General features: G+C 35.9%; 1 protein-coding gene across 5 annotated transcripts in view; it reads right to left on the minus strand.

Moving 5' to 3' along the window:
* The window catches only part of ARMC2 (armadillo repeat containing 2), a 54,561-nt gene that overhangs the window by 17,256 nt on the left and 15,185 nt on the right, over positions 1–22,120 (minus strand). For 3 of the 5 annotated variants that reach the window (XM_015858661.3, XM_032443224.2, XM_015858657.3), the window contains exons 6-12: positions 16,434–16,504; positions 15,958–16,050; positions 14,575–14,750; positions 11,726–11,828; positions 10,236–10,456; positions 6,094–6,239; positions 3,601–3,700 (exon numbers count right to left, since the gene is read on the minus strand). In XM_015858661.3, the coding sequence (XP_015714147.2) occupies positions 3,601–3,700; positions 6,094–6,239; positions 10,236–10,456; positions 11,726–11,828; positions 14,575–14,750; positions 15,958–16,050; positions 16,434–16,504 (910 nt within the window). The remainder of the gene's footprint in view (positions 1–3,600; positions 3,701–6,093; positions 6,240–10,235; positions 10,457–11,725; positions 11,829–14,574; positions 14,751–15,957; positions 16,051–16,433; positions 16,505–22,120) is intronic. The other 2 variants (XM_085543644.1, XM_015858658.3) reach the window with 1 other exon arrangement.

Raw genomic sequence — 22,120 nt, forward strand, 5'->3', positions numbered from 1 at the left:
TCAGTAAGCAAGGAATTTTCAGCATGGAAAAGAGATGAGTCAAAGACTGTATGACAAAAGTCAAAGAAGTTAGGAGTAGTGTGAAACGAATGACTAGCGATTGAATTTTTCTCAAAACAAGAAGCAGAGGGTATAAAGATAGAAAATTCAAAAGCAAATTTAAAAAACTTATTTGTGCTACAGTTAATTAGTACAGCAACTCCTTGCCAATGGATGCTGAGGAATTTAGAAGTTTATGTGTGATGTATAGTTCTATAACAATTTCTGCAGGGGAGACTAGAACTTCAAGGAAAAGACCACCAGTGAATTTTATTTTGAACAAAGAGAACCACATCTGGCTAAGGAAATCTCCAATCTGGAAAGAGCTGGAAGTTTGGAAAGTTTGCATGTGAAGTATCACATAGTCCTGTTCTGGTTTTGCTGTTCTCTAGGCATCTGATTTTCACTATTAAGCATCGATACTAGCTAGGCTGGGTGAACCTTTCATGAGACTCAGTGTGATCATTCTTTTACTTAGTAGGCAATTGCTGCATCTAGTGATGGTACACGCTTCACAAATGTTTTCTAATTAGAAAGAATAGGCTAAACTGAAGTATAGACTCTTTACAAAAAATACAAGATCCCTTTCATGCAAGTTTTAGCATCAGACTCTGCATTTGTGCACTCAAGAATGAAAACAGACTCTTAACTGTATACTTATAGAAGACAACAGGTGCTGGCAGGGCTCTGCTACGCCACCTAAGCTCAGGCAGTATTTGACCTACTGACAGAAGCTACTGCCCTAGTTAGGCAATCTCCCTGTTCCAAAAGCACAGCCTCTTCATGACTTGTAACATCAACCACAAACTGAGAACACTAAACTTTACTTTGCTTATCTGAAAAGCTTACGGATGATAATGATCTGGGTAAGGGGAACAGCATCTTGTTCAAAAATTTCTGGAGATGGGCAAAACACCAGACTACAAAGCAGAGTAGAAAGTGAAGCATGCAAAACTCACCCTACAACATAGGTGCTCTATAAGAACACTTCTGATAGCTTTTATGATATCTGGCAACCACCAAGGACTTTTTTGTTATTTCACAGAAGTCAGCTCCAAAACTGACCACAAGTTGGTCTAACAGAACATACTTTCAGATGCTCAGAAAAGCACTGCTGAATTCCCAAGTGCTGCCTTGCAGATCCAGGTTTTCTGATCTTCAGTACTCCTCTCCTTACCTTATGACACACGGAATTAAGTAAGTCCTGACAACTCAATTTCAGTCTTGCTCACAGAGATAAATTCCTTCTCTCCCATTCCTTCTGCCTCTTTTACTCAAGGGAGTGCATGAGCTGAACAAAAAGTTAAATAGACTTGGAACTGCAGCATGGTGAGAAGAACAGAGACTATTTGGGTGGCAGCCATGGAATTTAGCGTATAGTGTTGGAGCAAGTCATTAGTCCCATTTCCAATGCTCACATTTTTATTTTCACAACATTTAATGCTTATTTTTACAGTCACCGTTATTGAGAAAGTACTTGAGAAAGTCTTTTTTTTTCCCCTCCTTTATCCCAGTATGTTCCTAGCTGTCATGATTGCCAGTAAATAAAAAGCCATGAACTTTGCAACTTTAAAATTCAAAACACATACATACTTCCTCTTTCTTAACATATCAGTTTTCAATCCTAAGGATTTTGAATGGCTTGAGCTAATAACGCTGATTTATTCCCCTCTTTACTTCTTCCCACAGCAAACAATTTTACCTGCACCACTGTTAGCTGTTTACTTTTCAACAGACACCAACTCATTCTGTAACTCACTAGCTGTCAGCATTTTACAGGATTAACAGTGCCAACTGTACCCCAGGAAAAGCACTCATGCTTCTCACAGCTCAAGTGTTTATTACTCAGTATAGGAAAAAAAATGGTGCCTTACATTACCCACGGCCCTCTTCTTGATTCTGCAGGGCTTCACTAAGCTGAAAAACTGCAGTTCAGAAATAACTATCCTGAAGATATTGCAAATAATCATCATAATGTAATAACCAAGTTGTTTTAATATGCAAGTTTGTTTTTCACTAATTTGTACTTCAATAGAAAGTTTAATACAAAAATCAAGGTTAACCTAGTGACAAAACTACTTTAGAAAGCAGACAAATGAGAAGCTATATTCTGATGACTACCTGAAAAAAAAACCTGAAATTATATATGAGCCTAGAATTCATTAAAACACAAAGCTATTAAGTCAACATTTCCTTTTAAAATTACAGATGAAGGCTGAAAGGAAGATGTTACTTGCTTTAAGCTCCTTACTCCCAGAGGACCATCATTTGTTGAGATTTTAATACAGTGCTCACAAGGAAGCATAGCTACAAATCTAGTAAAACATCTTCCAGATTTCTCATATTATTTACGTAGTCCTTTACTAATTGTCTTCATAGACTACACAGTGCAAGAGCAGTCTGAACCCAGAAATATTCAGGTGTGCTGCTGAAACATTAACCAACAGATGAAAGTAATTCAATCTTCCCCTCTCTTTCATATGCACTATCACAGAAAACAGAGGTGGGTAAACGGAAAAGGGAGAAATTATTTTTGTATTTGGCAAAAGAAGGAGTAAATTGGTCAGCAGATGATATCATTACCTTTATTAACTGCCTTTAACAATAGCAGCAAAAAGGATCTACCAGCAATTGATCACATACTACTAAACTTGTGTCAAATTGTGTAGGCTATTTTAATGTGCTCAAGTCAGTTTAGATACTGGAGCACCTAAGAAAGTTCTTCACTTTTAAAAATAATCTTTACGCTCAATGTTCTGAAACCTCATTCAACATTTGAAACATTTATGCTTTACAAAAACATTTTCTTCATCTCACCTGGCAATACAGCTTTGTAATTTGCCATAAATGGGGCGCTGCACTGTTACCAACATGTCAATCTTTCAAGCTGTGATCTTACACCAAGTTCCCAGAGCCTAGTGCTCCAGTAAACATAAGAAAGATGCCTACAATAGAGCAAGAAAATAGAGCAAGAGACCTTTCAAGTTCTAATGAAGCTGGTAACAAGTATACTCATATAATTTCAGCTAGTAGAATGAGGCATTTTAACAAGTTCTAAACATTTTTCTAGGTGCAAGATTCAAATGCAACCTTACAGGCATCCAGTTTTCTCTAACAGAAGAGAGGCATTGTGATACCTCATGCAGTTACCAAGGAACAAGTTTTCATCTGCTTTGAAACTGTTCAGCTATGGAAAATGTACACTCCTTTTGTAGGCGAGGAGGGCAGAAGAAATCCCTACAGTTTCCAGCTATCAAACACACAAACTATTTTCTTTTAGAAGTTTACTTTTATTTTTTTAACGAAGAAAAACAAGTATCTAGAAGATATATGTGACCGATAGATAAATGAATCAACTGCCTACCCTTGGTATTGCTTTGAATACTTAATCTAAGTGATTTCATTTCAATTATTTACTCCTTTAAATTCCGTCAACCACTTAAAATTTTTATTTGGAAAATGCCTAAAAGTAGGTCATTGAGAACAGGCTTACACACAATAATGCACAGACACATCAGAGGATTAGAACATAAAAATGGAGAGATGAAAAAAAAAACTGACCTGCTGCTGCTGGTGTTTGTTTAGTAGAGCTAAAAATAAGATGTAACATCTGGAGCAGTCTGCTAAAGCTGCACAGAAGTCATCGTACGAAGAAAGTTTGCTATAAAGGTACAAAAATAACATAAAAGTGAATGAAAGCACTTTTTTTCCACAAAAGATTAAAAAAAAAAAACAAACAAAACAAAAAAAAACAACACTCTGCTATTGACTCTTATAGCCCCATTTTCCAACATGTTAAATGAATGCCAATACTTCAACTTCTAATAGAGGCACACGCAGTTATATAAGAGTGTAAATAATTGAAAGAAGTAAACATGGGAAGTTTCCCAACCTGCCTGCCACTATCACAAAGCAAGCCCATAGTATAACCAATACGCTTAAGGTGAAATGTGAAGTGAGACTCTCTTCCTAACATAAGGTAGCAGATTCTAGCAACAGCACCAACAGAGCACATCTGTCACCACCAAACACAGAAATCAGATATTTTTGCAGACACAGTATTACCTCTGCATTTTCCCTTACTGCTCCAGTCCTATGTTGCTCATTTTTAGCATTACAAAAAAATAGAATCTGACATGCTTCGGTCATACTAGACATATTGCAGTAACTATGGTAATGTCTTACTTCCCATGTAGTCAAAACCAGCAAACATCTGTGCTGATGTTCAATTACCAGCAAGACTTATAAACCTGGAGCAATGAAGAATTTGAATAGATTGGAATGTATTCCCTAAGGAGAAGCTGTGTAAAAGTTACTGAGAGAAGAAAAGAATAATTATTCTGTATTACTAGGAGACAGAAGAAAATTTAAATGTGTTCCATACTGCACAGAACATTTATTTTCCTATGAGTACAACTTCCAGGAAGCTAATTAAATTGATTGTGTGGCACATTTTTATCTTCAGAGCCTGCAGTTCACTGAACATAAGAAAAAAAAAAAACACACACACAAAAAAAACCTAGGAACTGAAGCAGCAGGAAACTTTAAATAAGACAAATTACTTTTGCTCCACATTGAATTCTAGATCAAGTAAACGTCCTTGTCAGAATTATAGTCCAATTACAAAACCATTACCTAACCAGCCACAATTTCCATGGCATTTTACCAAGTTAAAGAAATGCCCTCTCTCTGGAAGGAAATATGCTGAACGTGCTGAGATCTCTGCTAGAATTCAACTCATTTTCAGGAGCAAATTTAGAAACATAAGTGGACAAGGTGGCAGGGGACTGAATCACAGAATGGTCTAGGCTGAAAGGGACTTTAAAGCCCATCCAATGCCAACCCACTGCAAGGGCTGCCATCCAACCTGCCTTCAAATGCTACCAGGGATGGGGCATCTGCAGATTCTCGGGGCAGCTTGTTCCAGTGCCTTAACACTACAAGGAAAACAATCTCCTCCTAATGCCTAACCTTAACTTCCCCTTAGATTGAAAACATTTCTAATTTTCCTATTATGTTTTGCTCCTGTTTGTAAACTCCCTTTAAGTACAGGAAGCTCATCTGAATGGTTTACAGGGAGCATACATGACAAAGACTCAGACTTAGCTTGCCTTTACCTGAGAATAGGAAGGAATGAGAGACCCTTACATAGCTGCTCTTCAAAGTGCAGCTCAATCTCATCTATCAAGGAGAATGCAACAGATGATTTGGAGGGTCTGAATAAGGGGAAGATTCCATAGCTGGGCACCTTCTCAATGCACATAGTTTCACAAGCAACAGAATTCAGGTAGGGAATAAAGCAGCAATGACAAATATTTCAACCAGAATGGCACTCATAAATTGTGTTCATAATCCAGCTTCACCTTAAATAGCCAACATCTAATTCCACTGCTTGTACAAAATCCTCAGACTGTTATCAAGTCCATTTAGCACTGGGTATTGCAAGTTTGTGCTTAGTAACTGGGAGCTTTTCAGCTTCAAATTACAAAAGAAACCTTTGGGATGATTCACTCATCCCAGTCGCCCTCTAAAAAGCACATGCTGGGAAGAAGTCACTTAGCTGCTCATAATACAGAGATTCTTTCAGCACTTCCATCTGCACACACAAGTCTTGATCCTACAGATTAATCTCAAACACTCTGTAAAATTTCAAAATTATGAACATGGATCATATTTTTCCCTTGTGAATTTTACACCACACAGTCCCCCTAGAAAACATGGCCTAGAATAGGATTTGTATCTCATCATTTATGCAGTTCTAAAATTTAAGAAATGGCATTTTAAAAATCTGAATCTATGTGAATCAAGAGTGACACAATGCAACAAAACATATTTACCAGGGACAGTGACTCCAAGTTGTATGCCTGCAATAAAACAATTCTGTCGCTATTAATAAAGGCATCATTATCATATGAAATCAATCAAAATTAATCCAATGAATGCAAATAAATTCTCCAATTTTAGTGCTTCATCCTGCTCTCTTTGAGGTTACCTGATGCAGAAACACTGACCTGACCGCAAGCTGAAGTCAACAGAGCTGTATTCACTACACACCTGAAAATCCTGACAATGTAGGTGCACACATCCTTGTCATTCATACGCTGCTCCAGCGCCACACAGAGCTCAGAGGCTGCACCACTGCAAACAAGCTGGCATCTTGCCTGAGGTAAGTCGGCCAAGTTTCGTAAAGTAGCTGTCAGCTGCATATAGAATATTTAAAGATTCATTAACCATGGCTATTTCCTACAGAATCCACACTGTTTTGAAAATGTCATAAAGCTCAAATCTCATTTATAATGCCTCAGGCAGTCTGAATATCCTGTGAACATTCTGCAGGTACGTATTTATCAATAACTCTTAACAGAAACGTGTAAGTGAAAAAATAATGCATATTAAATTAATGTTTGAAAATGAAAGATTGACCAGTCTTTGCCTGCATGCAAACTCTTCCTGTGAGGAAAACATCATCTTCCACTTATTTTAAAATCTTCTATTCACATATATGATCATATACCAACTGGAAATTAAGTGAAATCCTGTGGACAGTTAAAGAGATATTTTGCTTAATGTCTGATCTTGTAAAGTTACATCTAAGCCTTGTAAGTTATACTGACATTTAACACATATTTTGTTAACTGTGAGTTACAAATGATGAAGAACTGGTTTTAAAAAGCAATATAATTTATTCACTTTGATTAACGCATTTCAAAGTTAACCTAGATCAGGAGAAATCTAGTGTAAAATCAGTATAGAAAATGAAAAGCTGAAGTTTAAGTTTATTCTGGAGAAATCAAAATATTTTCAGAAGAAACAGTTCTTTTTCAAGGAGTTTCAAACAGGAAATATTCTATCACCTATACACATACACAGTGAGTCAGCTGCTGTATATTTTGAGATGCTCTGGTTCTCTTCCATAACAAGGGTATTCAAATACCAATGCCAGGCAAGCAATGACAGGTAACAGTTAATCTAAACCAGAAAGTACAAAATTAAAGCGAGGTCAAGACTAAGTGTTCCAATTGTTCTCAATCACATAAAACTTGATATGTAATATACCGCTGAGCTGCACTGATTATCTAGTGATAAGTAATTCATCATTGTACAGGAAAATCTGTCAGAGCAGGTCACGTTGTTGCTATTGAGCAGCTTTTGCTCAGAGGGTACTAAGCGCTATGTTACCATTTTTCAACTGCTTTTAAATTTTCTGTTCAGTTTCAATACACTTGAAAAATGCATGTCTGCAGTCACCACAAGTTTCAGGAAACAACAACCAACAGTACAGACTGCACAGAAAGTGAGAAAGAGCTCGAGGGCTGCTAAAAGTAGCTGAAGTTGAGCAAGTTAAAAGGACCTCTTGCTCAGGCATGTAAGAAGTAGATGTGTTCAAAACCAGCCTTCAGTGATCGATGCATATAAAACACTTTACTCCCTTCAAATACTATGGGCCATTTATTTTTATTAGTACAGAACAAAAATCAAGGTAATAAACTATCAGACTCCACAAAGATCCACAGTAATTACTTCTGTTAAGGGACCATTTGTGAACCTCCAGATTTGCAACACTGAAATGAAAGACTACCTCAAGTAATTCATTCTTTAAAACAAAAAAAAAAAGGGCAAATCTACAACAATTCAGACCAAGGCTGAAAGCCTTCTGGAAAAGAAAAACATAAGAATTGAAAAGACTTAGGAACCAACCCACACTTTCAGCTCTGAGACTGACTCTCTAAACCTAACGTGAAAGGTCTCTACAAAAATCAACATACTGCAACCATCCGTCCACTATGTTCCAGTCCTGCTGGATAATTACCAGGGCCTTTATCTGCACTACGTCCACAACTTTGCACATCTTCCTTTACTCAGCTGATATTCTGTTATTACTTTATTAGAGCAGTTCTTTTACCAGTATCATGCAGCCTCTGCATGGCCTAGGAGTAAATTCTACTAAATGTATGAAAAATACAACAGTAAAGTAAGCATATGTGCAAAGTTACTGAAAATTTATTCCCATTTCTCCTAACACTCGATCAGGGAAGCTCAGACAGAACTATAAAACTACCTTAGAAAGTACAGTAACGGCCAGTTAGAAAAAACAGCTGTATAGAAAGATGGCGCAGGTAATACAAAACAACAGCTGGTACATAAGTGAAATACAAAGACAACAAAGCACAAAAATAACAGAAGCCAGGCAAACAAATTCAAGAACTACTCTAATTTCTTCAAGCAGACAACATAATTCATGGAGAAATGCAGAACAACTGACTCTAGCAAACTCCACCAGCTTTCTCATGTTACCACATGAATGATCAAATTAATGTAAACTGGAAATTTAACAGCAGATAAATGCTATTTTTAAAGGGAAAGACATTTTAAGTGCTTTTCAATTAGGGAACACAGAGTACTTGTTAGGTCTTGTCAGTGAAACTTCAAAAGCTTCGGCTTTTGAATAAGTATTACCATAATTCATAGGAATACGATCAGCTGCAGCAACTTGAGTCAGAGATTGTCTTGGTTTCTTGTCTTCTATTAAGGAAAAATACATACTACAAACATTTTTTCTTTTTGTATTGTGGAACTTTGTAGAATGAAGACATCTGAGGGAAAGTTTATTCCCATAAAAACAAGCTGGCAAGATTATGTATAACACTGCCATCTGGTGATTGTGCAATTATACAGTTAAAGAATGAAGGGTCAGTCCCATTTAATTGAAACACTTGAGTTTTCGTGATTTAGAGCCAGCAAAGACTCCCTCAGAGATCATCATGGATATTTAACATGTTCTTCTCCTCCAATGTAATTGTCCTCCATTCCTGAAAACCTATTTCTGTACAACACCACATATTTAATCTTTTGCTAGAAGTATGGCACAAAATTTTCTTTACTCTCAAGATGTGAATCATTGAAGACGAGGCCTTTGATACCACAATCCTGAAAATTGAGCAGTTCCTGTATTTATTACAGTGACTGAACAGTTAATTGACACAAATAAATTATGCACATTTATGTAGATTATGTAGATTCGTTAAAATGGCATGAGAAAGTCACAGAAAAATTCCATAGCAGCAGGAATCGCTGTGCTGCTACAGAAGACATACGGAATACAAGTTACAAATAAAGAAAAGGCAATCCTGCAAAGTTGCAGGGAAGTTCAGACAGCAGGTCAAGCAGCTGAAAACGCTCTGATTCATTTGTTTTGCTAATTTGCAGCTTGCAAACTCACCCAGTCTGTTTATGTTTATCTAAAGATTATACACACTGTTATGGAGAGAAATTGCTCCACTAAAACAAAGAAAAAAATCAGTAAGGGTAAGGTGATGGTATAAGCTATTGGTTTTCTCATATAATTTCAAGTACCAAATCCCACATTTGTATGTGATAAGAGAAATCTGTTTCAAAAAGCCATCCAATCCATTTCCCTGTGAAGGGCCAGTAGTTTACAGTTACCCCACTGGCTAATCTTTACCTCAAACTTCACAAATCTAGTTGGCAAATTTTCAACACATACATAAAATACCCATAAGCTAAGCATAACTGAAGACATACTTACCAATTTTATCTATTTATTTTTCAAAACACCTCAGTTTAAACAGTTTCAAGGTAAAGGAATATTTTTTACAGTCATCACACACTAAGATTACCTTATCAAAAAAATTTTAGGCCTGCTGCCTTTAAGAAGTTGCTCTACTGTTAGCTTTTATATTATGCACCTTTTCCTTAAGTTCTATTTCTGGAAAAAAAAGCACTTCGTCAGACTAATGGAGATGTATTTTCCTACTTTTTTTTTTTTTTAATGCGTTTTTCTTGTAATAAAAGCTTTTTTGTTTCCTAGCATAACAGGTTTTTACTTATTACTGCAATTTAAAGGATCTACACAGGAACACATTTTTATCTGTTTACTATACAAACCAGAATGCTGTCAGCACCACACAGTAATAATGAGAAATTTGTTATATAGAACACCTAAAAATATTTATATTTATTCACAACTTCCAAAGCCATTAACATTAACTACAGATAATATGTGCAATAATTCAGTTTTGGTGCTCAACAACTTAATTTAAGCTTGTTAAAAATAATTCTATCCAAATGCAGGGACAACTCTTGTCAGTGGTGCAGAAGGTTTGCTTATCTCCTCTGATTCAGTGTTTTATTTCCCTGTGAAATGTTTACTTTTAAAAATGAAAGTAAATGCTAACCTGGACTAATAGGTGGCCCAAGCTGGAGAAATGTGAGTCGTTTTCTTTTATATTATTAATCTGCTTCAATAATTGCAGCAACATTTCAACTGCTCCTTTGTTGACCATTTCATTAAGGAACACTGCATTTCCAGACATAAATTTTATAGCTCCCAAGCAATAAAGGAGAGCTTCATTGTTTTTTTGTAGATCTTCAGTTCTCAGGACCTCCAACAAACAATCTAAAACAAAAATCATCAATTTTAGGATTTCTGAGTAATATTTTAATATTTGATATAGTTCAGTCAACAAAGAGATTAACAACCGAAAAAACAAAAACCCTCTTGTTGAACTCCTTACATACTTTTCTAACAAATGAGTTAAAAAATGGGTATTTGGATTAAAACCAAGGAACAATTATTGATGAATAACAGAATGGGCCTAACTGCTTTCTCTCCAGACTTCAAGGTCCAGTGTCAGTTGTAAACAAATTGTGGTAATCATTAAACTCTTCAGTCAAGATTTGAAGAAGTTTGTATGCCTGAAACTTTGTGTATTAGACTTGAGACATTCAAAGGGGTTTATTCTTATTACTTGCTGAAAAAATCAATTCAGCATTAAAAACCACAGATGAGCAGCTCAAATCCCACACTTGAAGCCTGTCCGTAGAATTCTTAGCATTACTTCCTATGCAGATAAAGTTACTGTATACTTTTGCCTTTTGACACCATTGACAGACATCTGTTAAATGAACACTTGTTAGTAAAAGCCTAGTGTATCTTTTCAAAATGAGATATTCTCAGTTTGGTGGGTGTATTTTAAATAAGTAATTCTAGCCAATATCATACTTTTGAGCTTCTAGTAACTGACTGAAAGCTACATATACTTCTTTCTATGTTCCATCCACTTGAACAGAAATATTTTCCCTTCTTATTTGAGATTAGAGATTTCTAAAGTTCTTCTGTCTGCACTGGGTTTACACTGCAAGTTTCCAGTAGCAGGGATGCTGCAGGAATGGCCTGTGTGGGCAAAACCCAGCACTGCCCCATGCTAGATCTAAGCCAGCTCCAGTTGCTCCAGAAAGGATCCGCTGCTGCCAGATCTGAGCCATGAGTGATGCTGGGTGTGTCTCAGGGAGAACAGATTGAAGAAAGAAAAACTGTTGTATGACAGCAGATGGAAGAGAGGAGTGCAAAATGGGAGAGAAACAGTCCTGCAGGCACCAGGGTCAGCACAGCAGAGCAGGAGGTGCTCCAGGCACCAAAATGAAGTTTCCAGGAGAGGCCCCTAGAGGATAAGCCTGTCCCTGTGCAGCCCATAGACACTGTGCAGAGTAAGTCTCCACATGCAGCCACATGGAGGAGCCTGAAGAGCAGGTGCAGAGGGCAACCATGGAGGAGTGAAAGAAACGCAGTTATGAATTGCTCCATTCCCCTACGCTACTCAGGGGCAGGAGGTAGAAGACAGCGATGTTTCAACATCTAAGATATAAATAATAAGAAAATGCATACCTAGTAATGTATCGTTTTGAACGAGGTAGTCATTCATTCCATTCCTGCAAACTTTAAATGCCAGCCTGCAAGCTCCGAGAAGACTTTTTCCATCCACTTTCATCTGCAAGAAAAAAGTCTGTAAGAATCATAAGAATCACAACTAATACCTATGTACTAGTTCAGACAGATTTTAAGTAAAACTTAAAATCCTGCTAAAACCCTAATAGGATACAGAGCCACACTGAAAAGTTTGCAAAAATAAAAGGCACTGAAACCTAGCTAGCTTAAGCTCCCTTCAGCAAACTGTGCAGACTGACTTTGAAATAACAGAATATACATAAGCTTTTTATGTATTTTCTGCAGGTAGTATATGACCGTACATCTTTTTTTCTTTTTTCCAATTCACTCATCTAAAGAAATTCCACACAGTATTCACTGGTTCTGCCTCAATGGCCATACAACAAAGAAATCCAGTGCAAGAATATATTTTGTAACCAAAGTTATTCTCAGATATCAGAAAAGATTTTACAACATGCTAAAGGTCACTGAGAGAAAGGAAAGCAAGAGTTACATCTGTAATGCCAGTCTCTTCCTTGTCTCTGCTTCTGAAGTTTTGAAGGGCAAATTCCTGCTGCTCAAGATTTTTAAAAGACAGAAAAAGGAAAGGAAAGATGGAAAATGCGAAGGAAAAAATGTTTGTAACAGAGCATGTTTTTAAGCATCACATAACATCTATGTGGTATCTGCACTTATATCTTCTGATTGAAATAATGTATATCTACTCAAAGGAGAAAATTCCTAATATGTCTATAAAGCAGTGATAGTCCATACATACTTTATAGAATTTGAACTAGAAGGTTTAAGAACATCAACTTAAGTGAGAGTCTTAACCAGCAATATTAGGAAATACTGTCAGCATGTTATGTTGAATCTTAATACACAAAAACATTTTGATTAAATTCAGTTCTTAAAAATTCTCAGTCAGCAGAGATGTACTAATTCCTAAGGTAAATCACATGCCTGAAATTATATAGATTATTAAGGTTCTACATATAATCTTTCATATAATCAGACAAATAATCAAATGCTGATTGCTACTGAGGAAAAAAAAGCAATCAGTAAGGGATGAGAGGACAGCTTCTATGGAAATGGGTATGTTCAAGCAAGATCACACTATACACATACACATATAAATTATGTTAAAGCTAAGCACAGATTTCAATATTTTTTCCGTAATTTTAAACTTCTAATCTATTGATTATACACAAAGACATAGCATGACTGAGATTTCAATGTATAATATTGATGCTAAGACTGAATAACCATTTTAGGTTCCTGCTCCTTGTAGAAATATTGTGATTCTGTAAATCCCAAATCTATAAAAAGAAAAGGAATCTTAAACAGAATGGAATATTGCAGAAATAATTATCAACTATTAATTAATAATCAATTATTGCAGAAAATATTATCAAGTTTATTAAGTACAACTACATTGATGAAAGTACTGGGACATGGAATTCTCCTTAGATCACGGCACCAGGTGATTCACCTTACCATGAATGAAAAACAGATAAAGCTTTTAGAAGCATACACCTGTTGTGTCACACTTGAATCAGAGACAACTTGTCACCACACTGACATTGCTAGCAACAAAAAAGATGAATTCAAAACAACCACTTATCAAACCTCTGACTCATACCAGTGCGCTCTATAAAACTGAGCACTTGTCGACTTCAAATTCTACTTACAATTCAGTCTTACTTTTATATTACTTCTGATCTTACACCTTAGTTTTAGCATTAATTGAAATTATTTATTTCAGTCTCAATACATGTGTCTTAAAAAAAAAAATCACTTAAATGTGCTTTTGGATACATCCTGTTCTTTCTGTTGCTTTTTTGGTTTGTTTTGTTGATATATTTATTTTTAATAAAAATTGCTAGCTCTATCTTAAAAACCTTATTTTAACACATACACAACTCTCACAGTCAACCTGTGCCTCCAATGAAAATCTCTGAAGTCTATCCTAGATACCCTACAATTCAGCATTCAGCTCTTCCACAGAGATTTTAGAAGAACAATTTATTTCCTTTCTTTTCAAAAATATTTGAAGACAGTTAGCATGTACCTTTCTTCATTCTACTCTACATCAGACAAACTTGATAGCCTCTATTAAATGTGCTTTTCAGATCTCTGACTATCTAAGACATACCTGTAGGCTTCTACTCATTATGTACTTTAAATGACTTGACTTCACTTTGGGTATAATTTTCCAGCTTATGTCCATCCCCCTTAATTATCAGCTTCATTTAGACCATGTTTCCCTAGCTCACTTATACAAATATCTCACAAAATGATAACAAAAGCTTTAGAAGTGTGATTCAGCATGAGGGCTGCCACTAACATCACCTCACCTTGGAAAATGTCCTTGGCTACTCTAGCTTTTCACAAAAATAGGCAGAATGATACTTAGTTAAAAAATAAAATAAAAAAATTAAAAAATTTTTAAAATCAATATTTTCAGATAAATGTGTTTAGTAAAGTCAATCAAAACTAAACTTCAACTCCACACCTAACTTCTTAAGTTGCTATTTTGTTAAAATCCCAGTATATATATCTCAGCTTAGGACAACACCTCTTTTCCATGCATAAGCAAAATACCAGCCACAATACACCCACTACCCTACTTCGAGTCCCTATTTCTTTTCCCAAATGCAATATAGGCTCCAACAGGTGCCCATCTGAATGAATGGGTGCATTTGTAAGGCAAGAAACAGCAATTAACAAACTGGATGAAATGAAAATACAAGTTGTAATCCACAGTTTTGATCTTCACATTCTACCAAATAGCATTTTGAAACACTTACAGACAGAATAATCTTTGCCAGCTTCAGACAAAGTGGATCCGAATCAATTTCTACAAGTTTATATAATGTCTTCAGAAGCATACGTCTTCTTTTAAATCTTCTTCCAAGCATATTTCCTTCATTCAAGACTTGATAGAGTTTGGTGCAAGCCAAACAAAGACTTTCTACATTGTCTTCTAATTGAAAGGAGTGGGAAAGGAGAGAAAAATACAAAATAATAATCAGTGTCATCTTTTCCAGAGCATCTCAACAGACATTCATAAACACAGGATAACAAGATAAAGAACACGTTGCATAAGAACAAAAATAAGGCAATCAATAAATCCTCAAAGATGATAATGCTGTTCTCAGAAACAACTGTATGTTGACCTTTTAAAAAGAAAAAAAGGGCCAAAAAAAAACCAAAAACCAAAAAAACCCAAACAGAATGATTTTCTGTAGTTCCAGTCATTTCACGGGAAGGACATGATTAGATTTTACCTCTTAATAACATTTTGCTTACCTATAAAGAACATGTCACTATGAAAAAGTTTAATTCAGCAACTCACATTTCACCGTATCAGCACTAAGCAAGGAAAGGGGGAGTTGCACAGCTGTTTTCAAGTTCTCTGACAGCTGCCTTTTCTACACATCAGTTACAGGTGTTAGAAAGAGAATCCTGCCTTTCTACAATGACAATTTGGTTTGGAATCACTTAGAACTGTACAAGTGTTTCACACTCCTCTACATCTGCAAAACTTTGCAAATAATGATAATAATAATAATATCTGTAGCATACTATATAGTGAATGCTGCTCAAGATGCTGTGAAGTAGAATCAATCCCTTAATTCGACATTTACTTTTAACTACTTGTAAAAATAAAACTACTTTCTATATCCTATATAATGTTTATACAAGGCAACTGAAAACCCTTGTGAATAAAACTTTAAAATGGATTTCAGTGTTAAATCTTCCAACCCTTATTTAATTTACTCAATTTTGCTTCATTATTCTGGGTCACTGTACACTTTTCTGAGTCATCTACACTTTAAGCACAAGGGGAAATTTTCATTAAGACTTCCTCACTTTTCTAAACTTAGTTTAGACTTTCAATACAGCCCACGCTTAAAATAGTGAATCTATGAAGTACTTTATTTTTATAACTATTACCTCATCAGAGACTGTTAAACTGGCAGAGCTATGACCTCTAACACAAGCTAATTTAATTAGACAAGATGTTCTCTTAACCAGCGTTTTTTATTTTGCACTGCTAAGTTACTGAACATATTAAAGCATAAATGACTATAATGTTCAACTACAGTTATTCTTCTGCAGTAAACGAGTCATGTCACCTCAAAGAAGTAAAATAGAAAACACATACTTTCAACAACAGTGTTACCCACCACTTTCCAGTTCATGCAGAATCGGTAGGACTTTCACATGCCAAAAGCTTTTTTCCTCTTCTGATTCATCTGCTCTCATGTCATCCTCTAATCCTTCAATATAATTCAAAACAGAAGCAAATATTGAGTGAAGATTTCAACTTCTTCACAAATAAATCATTATGAGCATTTCATTCATATCTCAGGAAAAAATACAAGCTAAAAATGTCTGATTTTGTTACACTCTGGGTTACTCTATCAATTCAAGCTTTTTTTGTTTGTTTGTTTAGAATTCCTCAAAAGAAGTTTCAAGAAAAAGAAAAAAGCAGCAGCTTTAAAAACATAAAGATAAAAATCTCCAAATCGTGATATTTATATCATTTACATTTGAATGCATTTCAAATCTGCAATCAACAAAAGGAAAAGATGTAACAAAGAAAAGAAAAAGAAGTTCATTGACCAAAGGTTTGGAGACTGAAATGCTTTATATGAAGTACCTGTTAATCTTCTCTTCCAGCCTGTGCTCCTTGGCAGTGATTCAACAATGCCGTGTTTTTTCATCTGGTTACTAAAAGACACAACACATGTGTACACAGAAAAAGTACATCAGAATACAATGTCTACTTCACATGCAATATAAGGTCTGTGTATTAATAACTAACTGGAAAATATACATTATTTTTACTAATGTGTTAATTACCTGTTCATTAAAAATGATACATAAAAACAACTTTCTCCAGTACGTATTACAAAAAGCTCTTACAGAACTACTGACTTATTTACACCACAAGAGGTCACCCTTATGGAATACAAACTAACACATTTCCACTTGAACAGTAAGGCTGAAAGCTAACCAAACTAAACTCAGAAATTCAGTTTTTATCATCGCTTTCATTAACTGAATATGAGCTCAACCAATTTTAAACTGCGAGTTCATTTATTCACAAGGACAATTGCTTCTTATGATGGAACTGACGCTTCTAGGAAAATTAATGAGAAGGATTTTCAAAGAAACAAAACCCTTGATATACCTAACGTAAACATAAGAATTTTCAGACCAGCATGTGAACTGTTTCTAACTATATAACAATCACCGGTTTTGTTAGTAAAAGAAACATGCTGTGTTGTATGTTGTATCCTTTTCGTTTGCTTGTTTGTTAGCAATACCATAATCTAGTTGATTATATCATTAGTCTTTGGACAAAGGAAACTACTACGTACACCTTTGACAAATTCATTGTTTGTCTAAGCACCCAAGTAACAATGATATAAATACATTATTAAATATATTATTAATTTACTATTAAAATAGAAAATATTCTTCCTTTAAGTTATATAGATGAAGTCTTCAGTACATTTTCTATTCTCAGTGTATGTTTAATTTAGCACTCCCAGTTCCACTTACAGTCCATGTACCAATGCAACCTAATCCCCTAAATTTCCTTCTAAGGCTAATAGAAGCGTGTTAGCAACATTATTTCAGTTTTTTTAACCTGTTAATTTAGTTGCTACAAAGCTTAAAGCTAAACTGTTTTTTAAGTGGTTTGCTGGATTGCCGCCTAAATCCTGTCTGCCAGTCCAGACAGAGCTGTAAGTCATCCTATCAACAGATGGAGACAGAATAAAACACAAAGCTCATGTAAGATCACTTCCCTACCAAAGAGACTGGAAAACTGACTGCTATCAGTCAAAATTTCCCAAGCAATCATATTACAGAGGAACATTCACTTCATTATGGCTAGCAGTGAGTCATGCTTTCCTTTACAGCACGAATATTAAAGTTCTCTAAAATACAAACGCTTCTACAAACTATCCTGACATTCTTTCATCTCCTGTATGGCAGTTCATAGTCAGCTGAGGAAGCAACACTTGAAAGATGTGAGGGAAAAAAAAAAAAAATAGACAAGCATTTGTATCCCTAAAACAGACCAACATGTATAGATACATAGTTTAACAAACATGGTTCTATAGCATATGTAAAATACAATTTAGTGTATTAATACAATTCAACACTTGGTTTCATTGATGTGAGTTGTCCTACAAACCTCAGAATTTTCAGTACTGATCCTGAGGTTTTACTTACCCTGAAATGAAGACTATAACCTCGGCAAAGGGCACCAAATAAGTAAGATAATAATAACTACTTCAGTCATCTAACACAGATATACCCAGAAATCGGAATAATAACAATGATATGTAGGCATAGTGACACTACCTGCCTATATGAATGTCTGAGCTTGCTCTCCTCAGAAAAAAAGTCTCTTCCCCTAAAACACGAGTCCATAGGAAGAATCCAGAAAACTTCAACAGAAACGATCCTACAAGTTTTGTAGGATATAAGATGGGGTGGGGGGAGGAGGAAAGAAAAAAGAAGTTTGTTTGGAATCTAAGCTTCCTTAAACAATAGTAGGTTTAAAGACATAGCATGCATAAAAAGAAGATTGCTGCATTGTCAGTATTCACAGCATCACCAAGATTGGAAAATGTTTCCAAGACCATGTCCAACCATCCACCTACCACCAGTATTTCCATACAAAACCGTGTCCCTTAGCTGTACATCTAAATGTTTCTTGAACATCTCCAGGGACAGTGACTTCACCACCTCCCTGGGCAGCCTGTCTATACTTTTGAGAAATGTCCTCATAAATTAATTAGCTTACCAGGAACTCTCATTATTTGCAGAAAGAGAATAACCTGAATCTATACATAAATGCGAGCAACTAGTGGGCCTGCTTATCTTCAGGGAATATGTACAATTCATGAGTTTTGTGAAAGTATAAAATCACTTTTATGTATCTTTACCATGCCGTCAACTCCATTTTAGTCAGAGACTTTTGCTTCTTTGTTACCTTTCTACTTCCACTAAGACTGAAACTTAAGTAGCAAGATCTTGTTAAGAACTTTGCAGTTAAAATGTAATCAACCTACTCCAAAAAAATAAGTTAACTAATATTGAAGGGAACTGGCTTGTCAAGAGAGTGGTTGCCTTGGAAACAAAGTCAATTGGCAGAAATCTGATCAGCTGAGAAGGGACTCATCAAGAAAATCAACTGACAGACTTTGATGATTTACAGAAGAGAAATAACTTGTCAACTGGTTTGTCTATAACCCTTTCATACAAGGGAGATGATAGCATTCCCTACGAGGAACATTGCTTTCTTGAATGTCCTCTGACTATGTTGACTTCCAAAAAGAACATGAGCCAGTACTGCAGCAGTGGTATTTTTCCTCTGCAGAACAGTATACACTGAATTGAAAACAGCATTCATTCAAAAACCATGTTTATGTGTTTGCTTGCTCTTTTTAACTGTGATCCTTTGTTAATGGTATTCCAAGAAATAGTACATTTCTAATAACTGCATCCTGAAGGCAAAGAATTAGGCTACCTCTCTCTAAACATGCTGCTTATGTCAGCAAAGTCTGGCTCACAAATGTAAGAGCCCAACAGAGAAACAGTGGTTGGACTCCTTCCTCATACCACGGGACCTTATACATCTCAGAAACTGGTTGCCTCTTTTGCTTGTAAAACAAAGGAGTCTGGCACACAGCACAACACTAACATACATTAGTGCTTCTCTACAGAAGAGAGCATGTTTGATCTGTGAGGTACCAAAGCACAACTAGAAAGAAAACTGTGTTCACCTCTATTTATTTATTTTAACCTGACAGCATTTCTCTTGGACACCACCCTCTCGTCACGAAGTCCTTGTAACACCTATATATTCTTAAAACTGTGGTAGACAAAACTAAAAGAAATATGGAAATGGAAAAAGAGAGGAGTACAGTAACTGAGATAATGCAGTAAAGGATGGAGGATGAGGGTTAGTGTTCAAAGAGTAGGAACACTCGGGAATGAGAAAGAGTGGGTATGGAAAAGGCCGTAAGCCCCTCACTATCCACTTCTGCAAGTGCCAACATCTCATGCATCTCTGCTCCCCTAGAAATTATGAGCCTCTCTTCTTGCACCCATGTAAATTATCTCCTGTAAGACAGAATCTCAATAGAGCCTTGTGAAGGCAGTGAGCTATTACCATACATACAGTACATAGATAGCATGCACTGGGCAAGTGCTGTAAGGGAGTCGCACAAAGCTAACACTAGGGGTAGGGAAATATTTATTTTTTCCATTTTTAATCAAGGAAATTAAGATGAATTATCAACTTACGTGATCTGGAAGATAACTAGATCCCACAGAGCACCCTTAACTTTGCATTTGTAAACATCTTTTGTTGTGAATTCTATGTGACTGCATAAGAACGGCTCTTAGGGGACAGGAGGTATGTGAAGATTTCAAAAGAACCAAACTGGTTTCCACTGACAAAAACAGAAGGAATTCACATGCAAGGAGTTTCTGGACACTGACTAACAAAACAGTATTTCCCTCCCTCTGCTCCATATAAAACTTTTGAAATATTAGTAAATCTCAAACATTAACAACATTTAGTCTAGAAAAGGTAACTTAGAAGAAAGCTTGGAAAGACCAACAGCACGCTGTCTGCTCAAGGTGCCATCTGCAGAATATACAGTAATACTAAAATTTATAGAACAAGCATTTTACACACATTTTATAAAAATATGAAACAAAATATTATCTAGCTTGTCCAAAGGCCCATCTTCAGCTACTCATTGTAGTATACGAGAAGACAACATAAAACTTGTAAGTATGGATGCTCACAGAAAGACCTCATTAAAAGTTATTTCCTGATAACAAGCCCTGGTCTATGTTGCTGCCTCACAAAAGATCTCTTATCACCCATAAGCTTTCATTGGCCTCAGTGCTAACCTACAGTAGCCAAAACACTGTCTTCAAATATCCATAAGAAAAACAAACTTTTCTCAAGGCTCTGAAAGTAGAATAGGGAATGAAATAAGATGCTGACTGTTTATAGACTGAACAAACATATGGTATATGCACTGGGAAGTCTGGCTTGGTATAGCTAATATAAAAACCAAGAACCCTTGGTTCTAAGTAATGAGAAGAACAGATACAGAGCAATGCTAAGCAGATCCTGGCAGACCATTCAGGCAAGCCAGAGGTATCAAGAGGGCTATGAAGCACAAAGGGATTCCTGCCAGAATAGATCACAGCTATCTCCTCCAACAGTGGGTAACCCATTTCAGTGAGACTGTTTGACATATCATTGGCCTATCTGTTCAGAGAGTGATTACATCTACACTATAATTCAGGTTTAATTTTAATGCTAGCAGTATATAGAACAATATACCTCCTACTGATGAGGATAATTTAAATATTTAAGCAAGTCTATATTTTCCTTTCAACCAAAGATTCCAAATTTCTGTATGGGCTATAAACGGAAAAACTGTAAAGATATGCTGTGAAAGTAATACAAAACCAATAAGTTATTAATAAGAACATCCATGGGTAAGTAAAGTAAGTAAGTAATAGTTTTCTTCTTTTGAGTGCCTGTCATACCATGTGTGATTTCATAAAAGGAGTCATACTGTGATGATTTCCACAGGCATAAAAAATACAATCTAGACTAGCATCTCAGTCTCTGAGTCTTCACTCAGCTGGACAACATTACACTGTGAAACTTCAGAAAGATCACATTGCCTATTAAAATATGTACAGAACAACAGAACTTCTTGACAGCAACAGAGAACTCATCTACAGGCATGCAGTTACTTGCACTGTGATTGAAAAGACTTAGCTAAAATCAGGAGGGTGAAGGAAGAGCTCTTATCATACAAACCAACAACAAATCCCCCTGGTCAAGTCAGTATTAGAAATAAATGGTGCATACATCTGACATAATTTCCTGCTTAGCTGCGGTACATCAACAGAAAAACTGAACACTTTTATCAGATAAGGACCTTAAGACTTCAAAACACAAAAATGTTCCCTCTTTATCCTACGGGAAGGGCAACTTTTTTAAGGCTTCTGGATGTCAGGAAAATTGAAGGGCTACAGCTGTACAAAACATTAAGTCAACAGTTGCAAATTTGACTCAGAAGAGATGATACAATTTTCATTGAGTAAACATTAAGAAAACAAGCAATTCAGAAGTGTATGTGTGTGCTGCATGCTTATTTCACACATGGCTCAGAGTCACAATGGCTATGAACAATACTGTCCATCTGTGCTAGAATATTCATTAAATCTAAAAGTTATCTTTTGAGGCAGAAATGGCTTAGACACTAAACAGTCCAACACTGCTCTTAG

This window comes from Coturnix japonica, chromosome 3 (assembly GCF_054131305.1).
Source record: "Coturnix japonica strain WE chromosome 3, WE-NBRP24, whole genome shotgun sequence".
Classification (NCBI taxonomy): domain Eukaryota; kingdom Metazoa; phylum Chordata; class Aves; order Galliformes; family Phasianidae; genus Coturnix; species Coturnix japonica.